At 42.2% G+C, this 20862-nt stretch overlaps 2 protein-coding genes across 9 annotated transcripts in view; one reads left to right on the top strand and one right to left on the bottom strand.

Moving 5' to 3' along the window:
* Window positions 1-8910: 8910 nt before the first annotated feature.
* Window positions 8911-14860, bottom strand: LOC123446473. Its single transcript, XM_045123059.1, has 4 exons — window positions 14601-14860; window positions 13414-13503; window positions 13290-13350; window positions 8911-9293 (listed from the first exon to the last, which is right to left on the bottom strand). Exons 1-4 carry the CDS (start codon window positions 14730-14732, stop codon window positions 9241-9243), a joined length of 336 nt encoding a protein of 111 aa, XP_044978994.1. The 5' UTR covers window positions 14733-14860; the 3' UTR covers window positions 8911-9240.
* Window positions 14861-15627: 767 nt separating this feature from the next.
* The window catches only part of LOC123448608 (LON peptidase N-terminal domain and RING finger protein 1), a 64184-nt gene continuing 58949 nt past the window's right edge, over window positions 15628-20862 (top strand). For 3 of the 8 annotated variants that reach the window (XM_045125563.1, XM_045125558.1, XM_045125562.1), the window contains exons 1-9: window positions 15628-15849; window positions 16075-16179; window positions 17926-18008; window positions 18143-18227; window positions 18338-18424; window positions 19256-19317; window positions 19428-19618; window positions 19698-19758; window positions 19878-20055. In XM_045125563.1, coding sequence (XP_044981498.1) covers window positions 15793-15849; window positions 16075-16179; window positions 17926-18008; window positions 18143-18227; window positions 18338-18424; window positions 19256-19317; window positions 19428-19618; window positions 19698-19758; window positions 19878-20055 — 909 coding nt within the window. In that variant the 5' untranslated portion in view covers window positions 15628-15792. The remainder of the gene's footprint in view (window positions 15850-16074; window positions 16180-17925; window positions 18009-18142; window positions 18228-18337; window positions 18425-19255; window positions 19318-19427; window positions 19619-19697; window positions 19759-19877; window positions 20056-20862) is intronic. The other 5 variants (XM_045125560.1, XM_045125559.1, XR_006631859.1 and 2 more) reach the window with 4 other exon arrangements.

Below are 20862 nucleotides of genomic sequence, written 5' to 3'. Positions count from 1 at the left end.
ACAAGATTCTTTGTCTACAAAGTAAGGGAGAAAAGCTTAATCGTTGAGCATGTGCTCAGATTGTCTGGGTGCTACAGTCGCTTGAATCGAGTGGGAGTTAATCTTCCAAATGAGATAGTGATGGTTCTCCAAAGTCACTACCATCAAGCTACTAGAGCTTCGTGATGAACTATAACATATCAGGGATAGATATGATGATCCTTGAGCTATTCGCGATGTTTGACACTGCGAAAGTAGAAATCAAAAGGAGCATCAATTGTTGATGGTTTGTAAAACCACTAGTTTCAAGAAGGGCAAGGGCAAGAAGGGATACTTCATGAAACGGCAAACCAGTTGTTGCTCTAGTGAAGAGACCCAAGGTTGAACCCAATCCCGAGACTAAGTGCTTCTGTAATGAGGGGAGCAGTCACTGAAGAGGAACTACCCTAGATACTTGGTAGATGAGAAGGCTGGCAAAGTCGACAAATGTATATTGGATATACATGATATTGATGTGTACTTTACTAGTACTCCTAGTAGCACCAGGGTATTAGATACCGGTCCGGTTGCTAAGTGTTAGTAACTCGAAATAAAAGCTACGGAATAAACAAAGACTAGCTAAATCCAAGGTGACGTTATGTGCTGGAAGTGTTTCCAAGGTTGATGTGATCAAACATCGCACGCTCCCTCTACCATCAAGATTAGTGTTAAACCTAAATAATTGTTATTTGGTGTTTCCGTTGAGCATAGACATGATTAGATTGTGTTTATCGCAATACGGTTATTCATTTAAAGAGAATAATGGTTACTCTGTTTATTTGAATAATACCTTCAATGCTCTTGCACCTAAAATGAATTGTTTATTGAATCTCGATCGTAGTGATACACATGTTCATAATATTGATGCCAAAAGATACAAAGTAGTAATGATAGTATCACTTACTTGTGGCACTGCCACTTGAGTCATATTGGTATAAAACACATGAAGAAGCTCCATGCTGATGGATCTTTGGACTCACTCATTTTTGAAACGTTTGAGACATCCGAACGATGCCTATTGGTATAAACGCATGAAGAAACTCCATGCAGATGGATCATTTTGACTCACCTGATTTTGAATCACTTGAGACATGCAAATTATACCACATGGGGCAAGATGACTGAAGGCCTCGTTTTCCACTGAGATGGAACAAGAAAGTAACTTGTTGGAAGTAACACATTTTGATGTGTGCAGTCAATGAGTGCTGAGGCACGCAGTGAATATCGTTATGTTCTTACTTCACTGACGATTTGAGTAGATAGAGGAGTATTTGCTTGATGAATCACAAGTCTGAATTATTGAAAAGTTCAAGCTATGTCAGAGTGAAGATCGTCGTGACAAGATGATAAAATGTCGACGATATGATCATCGAGATGAATATCTGAGTTGCGAATTTGGTACACAGTTAAGACAATGTGGAAATTGTTTCACAACTAATGCCACCTGGAACACCATGGTGTGATGGTGTGTTCGAACATCATACCCACGCCCGATTAGGTATGGTGCATACTATGAGTCTCTTATCGTATTACCACTATCATTTTTGGGTTAGGCATTAGAGACAACAACACTCACTTTAAATAGGGCACTACGTAATTCCGTTGAGATGACACCGTATGAACTATGGTTTGGAGAAATCTAGGCTGTCATTTCTTAAAAGTTTGGGGCTGCGACGCTTATGTGAAAACGTTTCAGCGTGATAAGCTCGAACCCAAAGTGGATAAATGCATCTTCATAGGACACCCAAAACAGTTGGGTATACCTCCTATCCAGATCCAGAATCAAAGTGTTTGTTTCTAGAAACGGGTCCTTTCTCGAGAAAAAGATTCTCTCGAAAGAATTGAGTGGGAGGATGGTGGAACTTGATGAGGTCATTAAACCGTCACTTCAACCAGTGTGCAGTAGGGCGCATGAAGTTGTTCCTGTGGCGCCTACACCAATTGAAGTGGAAGCTGATGATAGTGATCATGAAGCTTCAAGATCAAGTTACTACAAACCACATAGGTCGACAAGGACGCGTAGTACTTCATAGTGGTACGATAACCCTATCTTGGAGGTCATGTTGTTAGACAACAATGAACCTACGAGCTATGGAGAAGCGATCGTGGGCCCGAATTCCGACAAATGGCTGGAGGCCATGAAATCCGAGAGAGGATCCATGTATGAAAACAAAGTGTAGACTTTGGAAGAACTACTTGATGGTCGTAAGACTGTTAAGTACAGGTGGATCTTTAAAAGGAAGACAGACGGTGATGGTGAAAAGTCACCATTAAGAAAGCTCGACTTATCGCAAGGATGTTTCCGACAAGTTCAATGACTTGACTATGATGAGACTTTCTCGCTCGTAGCGATGCTAAAAGTCGGTTGGAATTATGTTAGCAGTTGCTACATTATTTATGAAATCTTGCTGATAGGATTTCAAAACATTGTTTCCTCGACGGTTTCCTTGAGGAAAGGTTGTATGTGATACAACCAGAAGGTTTTGTCGATCCTAAGGATGCTAACAAGTATGCAAGCTCTAGCGATCCTTCTATGGACTAGAGCAAGCACCTCGGAGTTGGAATATACGCTTTGATGAGATGATCAAAGTTTTTGGTTTTATACAAAGTTTATGAGAAACTTGTATTCCTAAAGAAGTGAGTGGGAGCACTATAGAATTTTTTATTAGAATATTTGATTCACATATTGTTGATCGGAAATAATATAGATTTTCTTAAAAGCATAAAGGGTTGTTTGAAAGGAAAACCTGGATAGAACGGCTTGAACATTGAACATCAATATCTATAGAGATAGATCAAAGCGCTTAATAGAACTTTCAACGAAATGCATGCCTTGACAAGTTTTTGAAGGAGTTCAAAATAGATCGGCAAAGAAGGAGTTCTTGGCTGTGTTGTAAGGTGTGAATTTGAGTAAGACTCAAAGCCTGACCACGGCAGAAGAAAAAGAAAGGACGAAGGTCGTCTCCTATGCCTTAGCCGAAGGCTCTGAAGTATGCCATGATGTGTACCGCACCTGATGTGTGCCTTGCCATGGGTCTGTCAAGGGTTACAAAGAGTGATCCAGGATTGAGTCACTTAACAACGGTCAAAGTTATCCTTAATAACTGGTGGACCAAGGAATTTTTCCCGATTATGGAGGTGATTAAAGAGTTTGTCATAAAGGGTTACGTCGATGCAAGCTTTGAAACTAATCTGGATAACTGTGAGTAGTAAACCGGATTCGTATAGTGGAGCAATCATTCGGAATAGTTCCAAATGGCGCGTGGTACCAGCATCTATAGGATGACATGGAGATTTGTAAAGCACACACGGATCTGAAAGGTTCAGACCCATTGACTAAAACCTCTCTCACAAGCAACACATGATCAAGCCCCAGAACTGTATGTGTGTTAGATTCACTACAATCACATGGTGATGTGAACTAGATTATTGACTCTAGTGCAAGTGGGAGACTGTTGGAAATATGCCCTAGAGGCAATAATAAATTGATTATTATTATATTTCCTTGTTCATGATAATCGTTTATTATCCATGCTAGAATTGTATTGATTGGAAACTCAAATACATGTGTGGATACATAGACAACACAATGTCCCTAATGAGCCTCTAGTTGACTAGCTCGTTGATCAAAGATGGTCAAGGTTTCCTGGCCATAGACAAGTGTTGTCACTTGATAACGGGATCACATCATTAGGAGAATGATGTTGTTAGAGCATATTTCTCTGTATGTGGTTTTGGTAATTAATGACAATCCCTATGGACTAATGGTTGCATTGAGTTATATTCGAAGGATTTGTCCATAGGCACTTCTTGAAGTCCATCGGTTGGTTTCAAGGAGTTTATATGATGACCAAGGTGGTATTCAAAGTATTATCCTAAGATTGGTCATAAAGACACAAGGTTTATCAAGACTAAGCAAAGAGTAAATCAAGATGATCAACACACAAAGTGTAAAAGATGTACCGAGAGGGATCAAGTGATCCCATGGTATGGTAAGCATTGTCCATAACGCTTTTGTGTACTAACCCATGGTCTTCGTGAGAGTTCTATGTGGGGTTAGGTGTGTCTCCATGGGTTTGCGTCAAGATGAAGATCTCATTCAACCTATAAAGGATGACATCAAGTGGTGATCGTCATCAAGATTGCGGTGTGCAAGTTCAACTGGAGCATCACGAAGATATCATGCTTGAAGCTTGTTGTCCATTGTGGTGGCAATGGACTTGTGAAGATGTGGTGAAGAGTGGCTCACCCATAGTGAGTATGGGGGAGCAATCAACTGGTATTCATCAAACCAACGCAATCAAGAAAGGTGGTCCATCTTGAGGAAGCAAATATCATCATCACCTAGCTCAAGAGGACTAGGTTCAAGCTATAGGTTTGCCCTTGATAGATTTTTCTATTGTAGGATAGTTTGTCGTACTATCAAGGGGGGATCTCAAGTGAGTAGCTTGATCGTATCATTCGTTGAGAGCTCAAACCATATGCATCCTTGCATCATATATTGGTTCTTGATTGGTGTTTCTCTTTGTGAGTTTTAGAGCTTATGGTCATCTTCATGACAAGCTCGAGTTCATCGAAAACGGAGTCCATATGCATCTTCTATGATGTTTTCGATGTTGGAAGTTTTTTACGGTTCTTCATTCATAGAGGTTTCACATCTCTATATCATTGGCATTTTCATAACTGCATGTTTTTAAGAGCTCTTGGATAGCTCTTGTCGTCCTGAATCCAACAAGCTTGAGTTTGCTTGATTCGGAGTTCGTATGCAAAAGTTATGACAGTTTCAGTATCCAACGGTAGTACCGCTCCTGGTGCCAGTGGTAGTACCGCTCGTGGATCAGTAGTAGTTTTTTTACTAACGCTCTCAGGCGGTAGTACCGCTCCCTCAGACTTTCTGGCAGCGGTAGTACCGCTCTGCTCGGGCTGTGAGTGGAGGTAACAGTTGGATTCTTTCCCCTACTATATAAAGGGGGTCTTCTTCCCCATTGGAATGATGCCATCTGTTGAGCTTGTATTCTTCCCCATTGTTGACCTTCTTAGATCTTGCTAACTCTCAATCCCTCCAATGATTATTGCTAGTTCTTGAGGGAAAAGAGATAGGAGATCTAGATCCACATCTCCACCAATCACTTTCTCCTCTATGTGAGGGGAACCCCTTGGATCTTGATCTTGGAGTTCTTTGTGAGATCCTTGTTCTTCCTCTCATATTTCTCCACAGCTTTTGTTGTTGTTTAGGGATTTGAGTGTGAGGGACTTGACCACTTCGTGTGTTCTTGACATTGCATTAGTTGCATCAGTTTGAGTTCCCCACGGTGATACGTGGAAGTGAGAAGTTGAGAAGCTTATTACCCTTAGGTACTTGGTACCCTAGAAGCTTGGTGGCGCCTTGGAGCTCAATCATTGTAGTGTAAAGCTCCGGGCAAGCGTTGAGGTCTCCAATTAAGTTGTGGAGATTGCCCCGAGCATTTGTGGTCACCTCGAAGCCATATGCCATTGTGATGAAGCTTCGTGTTGTTGTTGGGAGCCTCCAATTAAGTTGTGGAGATTGCTCCAACCTTCTTTGTACGGGTTCGGTGACCGCCCTCAAGGGTCCCTTAGTGGAATCACGACATCTTGCATTGTGCGAGTGCGTGAGGATATTACGGTGGCCTTAGTGGCATCTTGGGGAGCATTGTGCCTCCACACCGCTCCAAACGGATATTAGCATCCGCAAGCGTGTGAACTTCGGGATACATCATCGTCTTCGCGTGCCTCGGTTATCTCTTACCCGAACCATTTACTTATGCACTTTACCTTGTGATAGCCATATTGTTTCTTGTCATATATCTTGCTATCACTTAGTTGTTTATCTTGCTTAGCATAAGTTGTTGGTGCACATAGGTGAGCCTAGTTGTTTTAGGTTTTGTGCTTGACAAATTAAACGTTAGCTTTATTCCGCATTTGTTCAAGCCTAAACCGTAATTATTTCAAAGCGTCTATTCACCCCCCTCTAGGCGACATCCACGTCCTTTCAGATGTGATGGACAAGACCCAAACTATAAACGTAGCATATGACTGTGTGAGTTTATTGCTACTGTTTTCTGCATGTCAATGTATCTTTTCCTATGACCATGAGATCATGCAACTCCCGGACATCGGAGGAATACCTTGTGTGTATCAAACGTCACAACGTTACTGGGTTACTATAAAGGTGCTCTACAGATATCTCCGAAGGTGTCTGTTGGGTTGGCATGGATCAAGACTGGGATTTGTCACTCCGTATGACGGAGAGGTATCTCGGGGCCCACTCGGTAATACAACATCACAATAAGCCTTGCAAGAAATGTGACTAAGGATTTAGTCACGGGATCTTGTATTACGGAACGAGTAAAGATACTTGCCGGTAACGCGATTGAACTAGGTATGAAGATACCGACTATCGAATCTCGGGCAAGTAACACACCGAAGGACAAAGGGAACAACATACGGGATTAATTGAATCCTTGACATAGAGGTTCAACCGATAGAGATATTTGTAGAATATGTAGGAGCCAATATGGGCATCCAGGTCCCGCTATTGGTTATTGACCGTGGAGTGTATCAGGTCATGTCTTCATAGTTCTCGAACCCGCAGGGTGTGCACAGTTAAGGACCGATGAAGTTTCGATATAGTTGAGTTATAGATGTTGGTGACCGAAGGTTTTTTGGAGTCCCGGATAAGATCCTAGACGTCACGAGGAGCTCCGAAATGGGCCGGAGGTAAAGATTGATATATAGGAAGTCCTGTTTTGGTCACTGGAAAGGTTTCGGGCTCATCGATAGTGTATCGGGAGTGCCGGGAGGGTGACACGGGACCACCGGGAGGGGTGTGACGACCCAAGAGCCTTATGGGTTGTGAGAGGAGGGGGACCAACCCCTGGTGGACTGGCCGAATCCTCTCTGAAAAGCCCATGCGGCTAGGAGTGGAGGTAAAAGGCAAAAGTCCTTTAAAAGGAAAGGAAGGAGGAGTCCTCCTAAAGTAGTCCACCTCCCTTGTGGGAAGGTGGACTCTTCCTTGTAGGGTTCAACCGACCCCTTCTCCTTGGAGTAGGGGCCAAGGCTGCCTCGTCTCCCCTTCTCCTATATATACGAGAGGTTTTGAGGGTTTTGAGTCAAAGAAATCAGTCACGGCTGCCTCTCTCTCTAGATCTGTTTCTCCTCTAGTCTAGTTCGGCAGTGCTTAGGCGAAGCCGTGCTCGATTAGTTCACCAGCACCAGCACCACCACGCCGTGCTGGAGAACTCATCTAAACTCTCCGCCCCTCTTGTTGGATCAAGAAGGCGGGGATCGTCATCAAGCTGTACGTGTGCTGAACGCGGAGGTGCCGTCCGTTCGACACTAGATCGGGATGGATCGTGATGGGATCGCGGGACGGATCGTGATGAGATCACGGGACAGACTGCGGTTTGGATCACGAAGATGTTCCACTACATCAACCGCGTTATATATGCTTCCGCTTAGCGATCTACAAGGGTATGTGGATCTGATCTCTCCTCTCGTAAATGATCATCATCATGATAGGTCTTTCGTGTGTGTAGGATTTTTTTTGTTTCTCATGCATGTTCCCCAACACAAAGATGTTGCGGCGGCTGCTCGGCTACTTAGATGATGTTTCAACGGTGTGCTTTGAAGGTAACAGTGATGCCACGACGTGTCCCGGCACTCCGTCCATGCTGTAACGACGTGCTTTGAGGGTAGCGGGTGATGATGCGACGGGATGCTTCAAAGATGTTGCGACGACGTCTTGGCTACTTCGATGATGTTGCACCGACGTGTTTCAAAAGCAACGACGATGTCGTGATGGTGTCTAGCGCTCCGGCAATGCTGCAACAGCGTGCTTCGTGGGTTGCAAGTGATGCTATGACGACATGCTTCAAAGATGTTGCGGCAACGTCTCATCTACTACAATGATGTTGTAACGATGTGCTTCGAAGGCAACAATGATGTCGTGACGGTGTCACAGCGCTCCGACAATGCTGCAATGGCGTGCTTCTATGGTAACGAGCGATGTTGCGATGGTGCACTTCGATTCTCGCGGTGATGTTGTGAGGAATGCGACGATGCAAATCCGTTGCTTCCATGATGTTGTGACGTCGAACGGCGTTGCATCGGTAGTGGTGGGTGATGCTGCTACGGCCATGGCGGTATTGCATTGCAACATGCAAAGCTCGTTGATGCTGCGACGAACGCCGGACGCAGGCCACGAGTGCGATTGTGAAGAACGGAGCAAAGGGCTTGGACATTTAAAGCTGCTTCCACATACTATTGTACGGTCTGGTGGACATTTCAAGGATGCAAAAGCTGAGCCTATTTATCTTTTTACTGCATCTGTTTAGGCCCAGCTGCTGTATTTGGACAGACACGAAAGAGCTTTACAATTTAGTTGGGTGGGCTCCAGCTACGTGATTGGATTTTTTTTACACCGTAGCTCACGAAACCAAACGCAAGATGCGTACAATCCAACGGCCATCTACCCGGCTAATCCGTGCGCTGGATTATCCGGATGACGGGTAGCACGACCCATTCCACACTGGTTTAGACTACACATAATGAGAGTAACATAGGTAGTAACATAGATGCCATCTAGGCAATAAATATGATGTGATAACTAATTAATGAGAAGAGAGAGAAATCGAGTAACTTAGGTTGTTCATAGAGGGGAGTAACGTACAGTAGTATCATGCATATGTTACTATTGTATGATACTATCTTTATAGTGCATAGTATCATAAGTGATCTCATTTATTGACATGCATGACACATAATAGCATAGCATTTAACATGATACGGTATCTACCTATGTTACTCTAAACGAATACCAAGGCAAGATGAGTCTATAGGCTATTAAATTTTTTTTGAACTGGGCAACCCCCTTTCCATTACTCACATAACGGAAATACAATGTCCAAATTCAAAAAGGAAAACCAAAAAAGGGGTGCGAGTTCAGAGCATTTTTGGGAAACCTACACATAGGCACTCGTCATCGAGCAGCCTACCGTAGGGCGAAAACCCAATAACACCCATACTACGCACTAACGATCCGAAGAGTTTTAGGGAACACCAGTAAGCAAAACAACATAGGTCAACGCCTGAAACCACTCCATGCAGGGAGGCCACCAAAGCAACTGAGCATCATCAACTACTCCCATCAGCAATCCTCCTCCGGGGCCGCATAGATCCTCAGCAGATTCAACGCATTCCTCTTCAGCATCTTCGCCCCCCGCTCCAGCGCCAGTTTGTCCTCCCTGTTAATAACCCTGCCCAATATGTCAGGAACCCACAAGCATAATAAACGACATCAAAAGGGGATCCCGGCTCCTTTTTTTCAAATGTTGCGCGATTGCGGCAATTCCACAATTCCCAACAAATAGCCGCAAGGCCACAAGTATAAAACCTAACTCCATTAGGCAGATAAGCAAAGCACCAAGCATAAAATTGCCAAAGATTATCAGGACCATTGCTCGTCCCAAGCATACATCCCACTGTTCTCCACACCACTCTAGCGACAGGACAAGAAAAACACAAATGCTGCGAAGTCTCCCTCTCTAGATAAAAAGAACATCTAGGATTACCTTTCCATTTTCTCCTACTCATCACATCTCGCGTTAGAACAACATCTTGAAAAAGTTGCCATAAGAAAATCTGGATCTTAAGAGGCAACTTTGCACTCCAGATCCATCGAAAGTCACACCCAGCAATATTACTCTCCAAATGCTCATGAACAGATTTAGTAGAGAACATTTTACCACCCCCAAACTTCCACAAAATCTGATCTGGTTCATCAGATAAGACCCATTTACCAACAACTGCATTCAGTTCTGACCATTGGCCCGCCAACAGAGGAGTCAACTGTCTCCTAAAAAAGTCACCCCCCTCCCATGTTTTAAAATCTTTCATAGTAATATCCTGGTGATTACAAATATAAAACAGATTAGCATAAGAATTCTTCAGTGGTGGGGCAACATTCACCGAATCATGCCACAGTCTAGTGATAGTACCAGATCTCAACACAACCTCTCTACCAGCCATATAGTGAGGTTTAACTTCCATAATAGCTTTCCAAATAGGACAATCAGCAAACTTACTAGAAATTGATGTCACATCCACTTTTCTAAAGTTTTTAGCTCTGATCACAACTTGCCACAACCCTTGTTGTGTTTCTAACTTCCACCACCATTTAACAAGCAGGCTCACATTCTGTTTATGCAAGTTCTTTACCCCTAGGCCCCCTTTCTTTTTTAGATCTACAGATACGATCCCACTTAACGAGGTGATATCTCTTATTACCCTCGAATTCTCTCCAAAAGAATTTCTTCTTGTGTTTATCAAGTTTGTATATGACCATCTTAGGAAGCAAGAACATAGCCATATAGTAATATACTATACTAGTAAGGGGTGAGTTCATCAGAATCGGCCTACCTCCCAAAGATGCAGCATTACCTATCCAAGTTTCACAACATTTAAGACATTTTTCATCCAGAAACAACCAATCTACACTCCTGAGTCCAGTAAAGCTTACTAGAACCCCCAAATACTTCATAGGAAAGTGCCCAATCTGACAATTAAACATGTCAACATAAGTATTCAGGATATTATCATCACCTGCCACACAAAAAATCTCACTCTTCTCAAAATTGATCTTTAACCCCGACATGAGTTCAAACATATATAACAAGAGTTTCACATTAACAGTCGCGACTACATCATGTTCAAAGCATATTATCGTATCATCCGCATACTGAAGAATAGCAACACCATCATCAATAAGATCAGGGGCCAGACCTTTGAATAATTTCTCCCTCTCGGCATTTCTCACCATCTTAGATAAGGCCTCCACAGCAATATTGAACAAGAAAGGAGAGAAAGGATCACCCTGTCTAACCCCCTTAAGGCTTTGGAAATAAGGAACTTTTTCATTACTCAACTTAATGCACACCGTGCCATCATACAAGATCTTTTTTATCCAACCACACCAGGTTTCTCCAAAACCTCTGTTTCTATGGCACTCCAGGAGGAAATCCGAGTTGATCTTATCGTAAGCTTTTTCAAAGTCCAGTTTCAGCACTATCCCACATTGTTTTTGACGTTGAGTGTGGTGCAAAACTTCATGCAAAGTCAAGATGCCATCCATTATATTTCTATGTTTAATGAAAGCATTTTGATGCCTACTAATTAGAACATCAGAGTACAATGCCACCCTGTCATTCAAAACCTTCGTGATCAACTTATAAGGACAACGCAACAAACAAATGGGTCTGTATTGTTGAATCTTTTTGGCTCCATTTAATTTAGGAAGCAAAGTGATAACCCCGTAGTTTAAACGAGCCACATCTAAAGAGTTGTTATGGAAAGCATCAAACAATCTCATCAGATCATTTTTAACAAATTCCCAACAATGCTTATAGAATTCGGCAGGAATATTATCTGGGCCTGGGGCTTTATTGATTTCCATAGAAAACAAGGCCTTCTTCACCTCCTCCTCCGTGAACCTTCTAGTAATGAAAGCATTATCATCCACACTAAATTTTTCCCCCATAGACCAAGTACTAGGGTCCAGGTGAAACATGTTCCCATTAGCAGGACCAAACAACTCCTTATAAAAGTTAGTTGCATGTCTCAATAGGTTTTCGGTCCCCTCAATCACCACATCCCCATTAACAAAAGAATGAATCATATTCTTCCTTTTCCTACCATTAGCCACTCTATGAAAAAAAGCTGTGTTTCGATCCCCTTTTAACAACCATCTCTCATTAGACTGCTGGAGCCAAAAAAGCTCATCATTATTAAGGATCTCATTATATTCAACACACAACAGTGTCCTCTTTTCATACACATCAGGATCTAAAGGGCCCATCTCCTCCAACCTCTCAATCTCCTCTAATTCTCTTCTAATCTCATCTTTTCTCTTCATACTATGACCAAACTTCTTTGATCCCCAGCCTTTAAAGTATTTCTTAATGCGCTTCAATTTTATATTGAGAATATCAATAGGGTCTTCCGCCCTGACATTTTGTTCCCAGATGCTCTTAGCTTTTGGGGAAAAATCTTCATGCTTAAGCCAGGAAAGTTCAAATCTAAACTCCCTATTCACAGGAGCACTCCTTTCATCCGATCCCGTCGATAGTAACAAGGGATTATGATCAGACACCTCCCGGACCAGTTTACGCACCGAAACCAAAGGATATAGATCTTCCCAGCTAAAGCTCATTAAAACCCTGTCCAATTTCTCCAAAGTAGGATGACTCTGTTTATTAGTCCACGTATACTCCCCCCATATCAATCTCTCTTAGGCCTAATGAACGAATAACATCATTAAACTTTGCAGCAAACTTGAGATTGCCATGTTTCTTATTCTTATCATGCATCCCTCTAATGATATTAAAATCACCCCCAATAATATAAGGGATATCAACATTACGACAGGTAACAAGCATTTCCTCCAGGAATTCATCTTTACGATCATCATGAGCCGCTCCATAAACGACAATTAAAACCCACCCACATTTTTTTTCACATCAAACACATGAGCCTGAACCATAAAGTTCCCCATCTTCGAGGAAACCAACTCCAAGTTCTCTTTTTTAATCCCACAAAGGATACCACCCGATCTCCCCACATATGGTAAATAATTCCACGCAAAGTAACTACCAGGATCCATTCTACTTAAGTATTTAGCAGGAAACTCCTTCTTTTTGGTTTCTTGAATACCAATAAAATCAAGAGAATGATCTTTAATAATGTCTGCAAAATAGGAGGCCATCTCTTTCCTACCTGCTCCCCTACAGTTCCAAAAGACCCCTTTCATATAATTCCTTTTGACTTTTTCCTCTCCTTGGGGGCCCTATTAGGAAGCACAATAGGGGCACCCGTTTTCTTAGCCGAAGATGATTCATTTTTCTGGCTTCTAGTAACAGGTCTAGCTATCACAATAGGTTTTTTCAATTTATTCTTTTTCCTAGACCGCACAAGCGTAAAATCATCCTCCTCAACATTACCCTCCTCCATCCAATTCAAATCTAGCGGAGTAACTACACCATTAGCATTAATCAGCGTCATATTATTCACATTCTCCTCAGCCTCCACTATACCCTCTCTCTCCGCCTTAGAGTTATTATTCCTAAATTTCTTCAACTCCCTAATAACATCGCTATTAATAAAGTCATTATCAGGAATAATAATCCCCATCTTAGAAACAGCTAACACCATGTTTGGATTGGACAAAGCATCAAAAGAATTATGAGAGTGTAATATACCTTCCACATTCCTTTTCTTGACGGCAGCAACAGCCTTCAGCTGGACATCATCCATCTTGCTCTGCACATTACGGAGACTGAATCTCAAATTTTCCTCAGTAGCCAGGGGAGGAGTAGGAATTACCTCCACTTCCACAGCAGTATCAGGAGATTCCACCCTATATTCCACCTTTCCAGCATCAAATTCACCCATCTCAGCATCCACAGATACCACCTGAGGAGTAATTCTCACCACATCAGCAAATGATTTTCTATTACTTTCAGGAGATATCGTTTTTTCATTTACATCTCCTCCAAAACATTTAATACTTACATGTTTCTCTTCTTCCATAAACTCCATAACCATAGAATCAATCAACAGTGAAGTATGCAAGGAAACATCAGATTCTATGCTCTCTTGGGATTCTTGGAGTTGCTCTTTTTTTTCCCAGTCTGAACATTATCATTTTTTTCCTCCACAGTCCCCTGGGAATTTCATCATTTCTAGGTTTCTTATTCATATTAGTATCCACATCATCATTTTTTTCCTTATCATTGCTCTTCCTAGAACTAAGAAGGAATTCACCCCTATTAGGATCTTTCACCAGAACCTGGTCCACCTCAAAATAAAAATCATAAAAGTGCTCCCCTAGAACAGCCTCAGCTACAGAAGGGATATCATCAACATTTATACACCCAACCTTCACCCTAGGAGAGGCAGGACGGTGTAAGGTTGCACTATCAATTTCCAAGGGAACACCTACCAAGGAAGCAACATAAGCCATGTTTCTCTCACTTCTTTTATCCAGAGGAACCTTACTAATCTTAACCCAAGCCACTTCCATCACCCCCTTAGACCCAACAGCTGAAGACCACTTAGTCACATTAATAATAGCACCACTCGTCTTGAGCACAATGCGACCCACATAACAAATCTGAGCTACAACCCTAGGGTTAGGAAACCTCACGACAAAAACACCCTGGGCCAATAGCATGAGCCGAACATCGCCATCCTTTGGCCAAATAGTCATTAAGATCAAGCTCCATTTGTCTAGTAGATGTCTCCCCTTCAACTATACTAACTACAATGTTATTAGATCTCTCCTTCATCAGATTAGCCGAACATGAGTCATGTATGTAGTAAAATCCCTGCCCCCTCGATTGAAAAGCACACATAGATGCAACACAACTCCACGGTAAGAACTCACAACAGATAGATGCAAGGTGACCCAATCGACCACACCTTTCATAGAAAGCTTGTGCACAAAACGCAGGAACATGCTCACGAGATTTGCAGATGAGGCAGGGATCATAAACATTGGAAGGAGTCACCTGATTCACTTTTGTCCCTTGATTGCGACGAAGGGGATTGGGGATCTCGCGATCCGCACCCTCACCAGCGGATCCAGAAGATCCCTGGCTCTTGGGCACCCAGATCCCACCATCCACCGCCTGCTTCCCCATCACAGCCTCATCCCAACGCGAGGTGTCATGAGATCCAGAGGCGACATTGGAAGTAGATGAGTTGTTGTTGCCGTCGTCCCGCTTCCAGGAGTACTTGCTCCGGTCTCCACCACGGCCACCGCCCCGTCCAGGAGCAGGACCGGGCCCACGGGCACCACGACCAGGCTCTAGGCTATTAAATGAAAGATTCAATGTTACCACCTCTATGTTACTATCCACTATGGAGGTAGTAACTTAGGCCGTGTTTGGAACCACAATAGATTATGATAATTTGGATTATGAAGATAGATTATATAATGTTTTTATAAAAATAATCTACGTGAGCATGTTTGGAGGCCAGATTATATAAACTATAATCCAGGTTTTACATTGCATAATGACCTATCCACCCTTTTTAAAAAAAAGAGGAGGGTGGCGGTGGTAGAAATGTAATTATCTGCAACTTTATAAGGGTAATGGGTCATTAGCAATTCATAATCTGATTTTAGCTGGTGTAGAGTAGATTATGAGTTTTTAATAATTTGTCTATCTAGTTTTTATAATCTACTCCCTCTGTTCCTAAATATAAGTCTTTTAAGAGATTTCATTAGGGGTCTACATACGGAACAAAATAAACGAATCTACACTCTAAAGTATGTCTATATACATCCGTATGTAGTCTATTAATAAAATCTCTAAAAAAGACTTATATTTAAAAACGGAGGGAGTACACCATAATTTATTCTGTTTAGAGACAGAATAGATTATAAAAACTGAATTATACAATCTTGATGTTCCAAACATGACCTTATAGACTAGTAACATATGTATGTTACTAATGTTATATAATCATACTGTTAGGTGACCTCCGTATTGTTAGGTGACCGTACTGGCTTGCCTAAAAGAAAAAAGGGAAACCATACTGGGACACGTCTTCGAGTCCGTGGCCGCGCAGAAACCACGGGGCATCGGTGCACGAAGTCCACCACCACCACCTTCTTCCCAAAGTCCAGTTCAATCCCGTGCTCGCCAACCCCATTCCGCAATACAATCCCGTGCTCCCACCCACCGCGATTTCTCAATGGTAACGCCGAGCGCCTCCTTCTCCGCCGCGCTCGTAGTCGAGGATTTCCCACCGGTGCGTCTGATTCGCTTCCCACTAGGCCTTGTTCGGTTGCAACGGGTTTGAAGGGGATTGGAGTGGATTGAGGAGGATTAAATCCCCTGTAAGCCAAATTCCACCTCAATCCCCTCCAATCCTCTCCGAGAGAGGTTTAACCCTGCAAGGGGTTTGAAGGGAGAAGGTTTTCCGTTTTACTTGATTGAATTTGAACTGGATTTTTCTTCTCGTGGTGCCGCGCAGTTGGAGAGCGATGACACGATGGAGATGCCACCGGACAAGTACCGCGAGGTGTTCGACCTCGCACAGTGTGGCGCCCGCGCTTTCCGGGAGGGCCGCTTCGACGAGGTAATCCACTAACTTGCCCACTCTGTTCGTCCTGTGTAGCCCGATTGCAGCCGACGGTGTCTGATAGTTGACGGCAGCAGCTTCAGTTATCGGGAGAGGATGGGAACTGGATTGGCACTGACTAGGGCAAGTGCATGTAACAGGGCTACAGGTGGCTTAGTTTTGTATGTTGACGCACGAGTGCCTGAATTGGTGAATGGTGTGATGCGAACAGAAAATTTAGTGTGGCATGCTGAAATATCTTTTGTAGCAGCACCGGAAAGGAAATACTGTGTTCATGTTAGTTAGTCAATTTCACCCTCCAGTGATTTGTTTCACATCAGTTTATGATGTTTGCTGATACTGTCAGATTTGTCTTAATTACAAGAATGGTTGATTAGTAACTAATGAGGCTTGTCTCTTTGGGACATTAGATGTTTGCAGTTTTACATGTTCTAGTCCTTTTATTTTGGACATTCTTGTTGTCATGAAGCTGGTAGGGCACTGCCTCATTCGACTATGATAACTTTCTGTAGCTAGGACAAAACCCAGGAAAGGTTTTGACTATTGTTGCATCACTGCATAAATATTTGAACAATATTAAAATGTTGTCTAAAGGGGGAAGAATCCCTTGCTAACTGTCTGTTAATTAGATAGGATATGAGACCTCTCAGTAGAAGTACCTTCGGATAACACCCCAGCGGAATCCGCTTTGCGTGGACTCAAACACGGGTGGGCGAGACCACCACCGTGGGCTCTAGCCACTGAGCTAGCGCTCAGTTTTCAATATTCGAATAATATTACCTCCTAACCTGGCTCAAATGTTAAAATGACATCTAGTTTTATTTATCTGTAAGAACTCCTTGTCATATTGATATTATATTTATTTCAAGCAATAACTGGTTCAATTCTATTTTTCGTTTTATTTTTCATGATTTTGTATTTTCTGTATTTATATACCTTTTTTGTCTGTTCACTCTGAATACTTCAAGAGAATCTATAACAAGTCAAGTATTGTTTGGAATTAAATATGTTATCTTACCACAAGTCACAATGCTAGTGCATAACAACTGTTCATTTAAGAGAGAAGATGGAGGTTTCCTAATTCCGTACCTTTTTGAAGATAGTGTTCTCACCTTATTTAGGTACTATATAACCTATAGTAACAGAACATACCTACATTCAAAGTGCATATGCCATCCTTATTGAGTTTACATAAATATTTTGTCATCTTGAATTTGTTCTTGGAACTTATTGTTTGTTTATTTATTGGATCCTAATGATGTAATGTTTGTGCAGAGAAAACCTTTACTTTTTGTATTCTTCAGACATGTAGTGCTGGCAGTCATTTTTTTCATTGTCATTTATATCTTTTATTTTTCCGAGATATTCATTGTGAGACGTGTGGAACTGTAGATCTCATCCCTTAGTCGATTAGAGATAATTGTAAGGATGTCTATTTAGTTAGGAAAGATATTGGTTCAGTTAGGAAGACAGAGACATGGTTTGTTAGGAAAGTTTGAGATTCTATTCTTAGGCTTCACGTCGAATCTTCATCCCCGGCCACCCTCCCTCCTCAGAGCTGTACCCCGAACCCTTTCATATTCATCGGCTTAGGACCTGTACCGATCCTAGCACGTGACAACTTTATATCAGACTTACTGATCCTCGGCCAATCCCCACCACATTCCCCATTCACTTGCACAAACTTGATTACTCTATCTGTTGACTTCATTGTTTATGATGCTTGATATGGTTCTGTTTCAGGCTATTTCATTTTATTCTAAAGCTCACAATTTGAGATCAGGAGATCCGATTATCCTTAGCAATCGAAGTTCTGCTTTCTGTTTGTAAGTTACTTCACAATGTTATATTAATGCCATTCTTATGCAATATAGGTAAGCAGTTATGCTACTGCTCAGAAAATCCATATTGAAATATTTGGTCTGTATTCATGGCCCTTTCGTGGCTGCTTTTATGGCAGGATAAGTCAAGTTCTGAGGGAGAGATCAGCAGCCGACTCAGAGTATCAGCCATTGAATGGCCTTGATCCTACAACACATGCAGAGGTATGAGTAGTTAAAAAGGTCTTCCTCACCAATGTGAAAGTCATATGTGAAAATTAAGTGAATGTATGGATCATTAATTCTTATTATATTGTAAGTAAATTCTGCTGCAGTTAGCTCTGAAGGATGCAGAGAAGGTAGTAACTACCCACGGTAATTCTCCTAGGCCATATCTTCTCAAGGCATACGCACTTATTCTGGTAACACCCTGAAACTTCACTTTTGTTCTTTGTATATATCTTAACTTCAATATTATTTCATGGGGACAACACCCATTGCCTACGCCTGGATAATATAATTCAATTTAACCCTAACTTTTCACCATCTAGGATCAATTATTGGGATTTGCAAGAGAACTTTGGTTGACTTGGTTGACGTTTTGGTTATTTAGCCTCACACTGTATCGTACTCATTTAAACTGTTGCATGGACTATACCTCTAGTTTTGCGCTCTTGCAGACTCCCACTATCACCAGTACTTCAAATTATTTATTTCCGCACCTTATTTTCATTTTCTTTCACAATAATTGAGTTTAAGATCTGCCCACATGATCCAAAAATATAAAGCGGTAAGTACGCACCAAAATTTGTAAGTACATACATGACAACTGGTGGGAATTTGCAAAAGCAGAGAAGACAGAGCACACTATTCTCACACCATTGGTGCAATTATCTCCTACATATCTGTTTCCATGATATTTTGTTCTACAGATTTGCATTGTACTTATATGCTTTGTTATAAAATCAATTTTCATATTGTCAAGACTTACAATATATAAGTTCTAATTTTGTCCAGGCAGAAAGAAGTCCAGTATTCCTACAAGAAATATGCTTCTGTAATGTCATGTTGCTTTATCTCTTTATTATGGACGGACTACCTTTAAGAGGACAATAGCTGATCTGAGAATCCTTAGACATAAATTCCACAACTTTTAGCAGTTCCTCCCTTATTATCATCTGTTGGGGTAACCATTGGATCGTGTTTCCTTGCATATGCAATTATATATACTGAATAACACCTTTCATACGCAGCTGGAGCGATATCAGGAGGCACGTGAGTCCCTTCTGTCTGGTCTTCAAGTTGACCCCCCCAGGTACGATTGTTGATCCATGGTGATATTCATATTCACTGAATAGGTAGCAGATATTTGAAGGTGATACTGATCCTCTTGCACATTGTGTAACTCGTTTGCTACATGTATAGCCATATCCTGCAAACCTGTCTCGGTGATCTGGATAGAAATACAAATGCTGCAGCCAGAGCAAGATGCCCAAGGCTAGACAGGACTGATGATTTTGAGTGCACATTGTGTTTTAAACTATTGTTTGAACCAGTTACCACTCCATGTGGGCACACGTTCTGTCGCTCTTGTTTACATCAGTCAATGGATCACGGTGAGCTCACAAATATAAATATACTTGATTAGCTGCTTTTGTTTAGTTTGAGCTTCACATTATGTGCTACTTTCAATAGGCAATAAGTGCCCCATGTGTCGGACAGTTCTTTTTATTGGTCCAAGAACTTATCCTATAAGGTACTTTACACGTTGTCTTACAAAATTAGATTTATTCATTTGAACTGAAGTTTCATTTCCCTTTAGGCATTCAATTTTCCCTTGATTTCTCTGATGTCAGTCATGTTTCAATGCCTCAGTGTAACATTGAGCAACATAATTCAGAAAAATTTCACTGAAGAATATGCTGAGAGGAGGTCAGAGCATGAAAATATGACATATGCAGGCATTGATTTGATGCCTCTCTTTGTTATGGATGTCGTATTACCCTGCCAAAAGATGGCACTGAACATATTTGAACCTCGCTACAGGCTGATGGTACAACTATTGCAAATTTAGAATTTTTGTTTGTAAGATGCATTTGTTTACAGCTATGCACCTTCTGATTTAATTAACATATCTCACTGCATGGTTGCAAGTTGCTATGTAGCTTGCAGGTGTAGCTAAGTAAGATCCATTCATATTTTCCCAGAAAGCTTGCTGTACAAAATTGTAGGTTGAATAATTTTTTCGAGAAAACGCAAAAGCCTTGCGTTTCTTTGCATTGAAAAGGGGGGGGGGGGGAGTTTACAGCCTCCGAAGAGGTGGTGACAACACGGTTACATGCATGTCTAGTGGACATCCCAGGTTGGGGGCAAGGCTACCCTAAGCCCTTTGTCCCCTGCCCGAGCCCAACACCTAACCTCATCTTGTATCCTATCTAAGAGCTCGTTTAGCGACGGAGTGATATGATCGAACACACACGCGTTCCTATGCTTCCATATCATCCAGGGGACCAGCAGCGCGACAGATCGCAGTGTCTTGCGGAGCGGTGGTGGGGTGGCGTCTCTCGCCCTACTCCACCAATCCTGGATGGAAGCGTCATGCATCGGCAGAGGAACCGGGAGGTGCAGCCAGGACAACGTCTCATGCCATGCCTGCCGCGCAAAGGAGCAGGAGATCAGCAGGTGTTGGATGGTCTCTGGCTCTTGGTCACATAGGAGGCAGCGAGTGTGGTGAGGGAGCCCTCGGCGCGCGAGCCTTGCCGCAGTCCAGCATCGGTCCAGATTCGCAAGCCAGTGGAAGAACTTGACTTTCGGGGGGCCCAACCTTTCCAGATGAGCTGCCAAGAGTGGCATGTCAATG

The sequence above is a fragment of the Hordeum vulgare genome, chromosome 4H (genome assembly GCF_904849725.1).
Source record: "Hordeum vulgare subsp. vulgare chromosome 4H, MorexV3_pseudomolecules_assembly, whole genome shotgun sequence".
NCBI lineage: Eukaryota > Viridiplantae > Streptophyta > Magnoliopsida > Poales > Poaceae > Hordeum > Hordeum vulgare.
The sequence above is the reverse complement of the archived record's forward strand: the minus strand, read 5'-3'. Positions and strand labels throughout refer to the sequence as shown.

Bases quoted from the DNA above. Each gene is read 5' to 3' on its own strand.
- LOC123446473 (XM_045123059.1), bottom strand. From the start codon at position 14,732: ATGGGGAAGCAGGCGGTGGATGGTGGGATCTGGGTGCCCAAGAGCCAG. The intron at 13,351-13,413 runs GTAATTCCTACT...CGTAATGTGCAG, and splicing joins ATACTGCTGTGGAAGTGGAG to AGCAAGATGGATGATGTCCA. The intron at 9,294-13,289 runs GTATATTACACT...CATATTGGGCAG, and splicing joins CAAGAAAAGGAATGTGGAAG to GGTTATTAACAGGGAGGACA.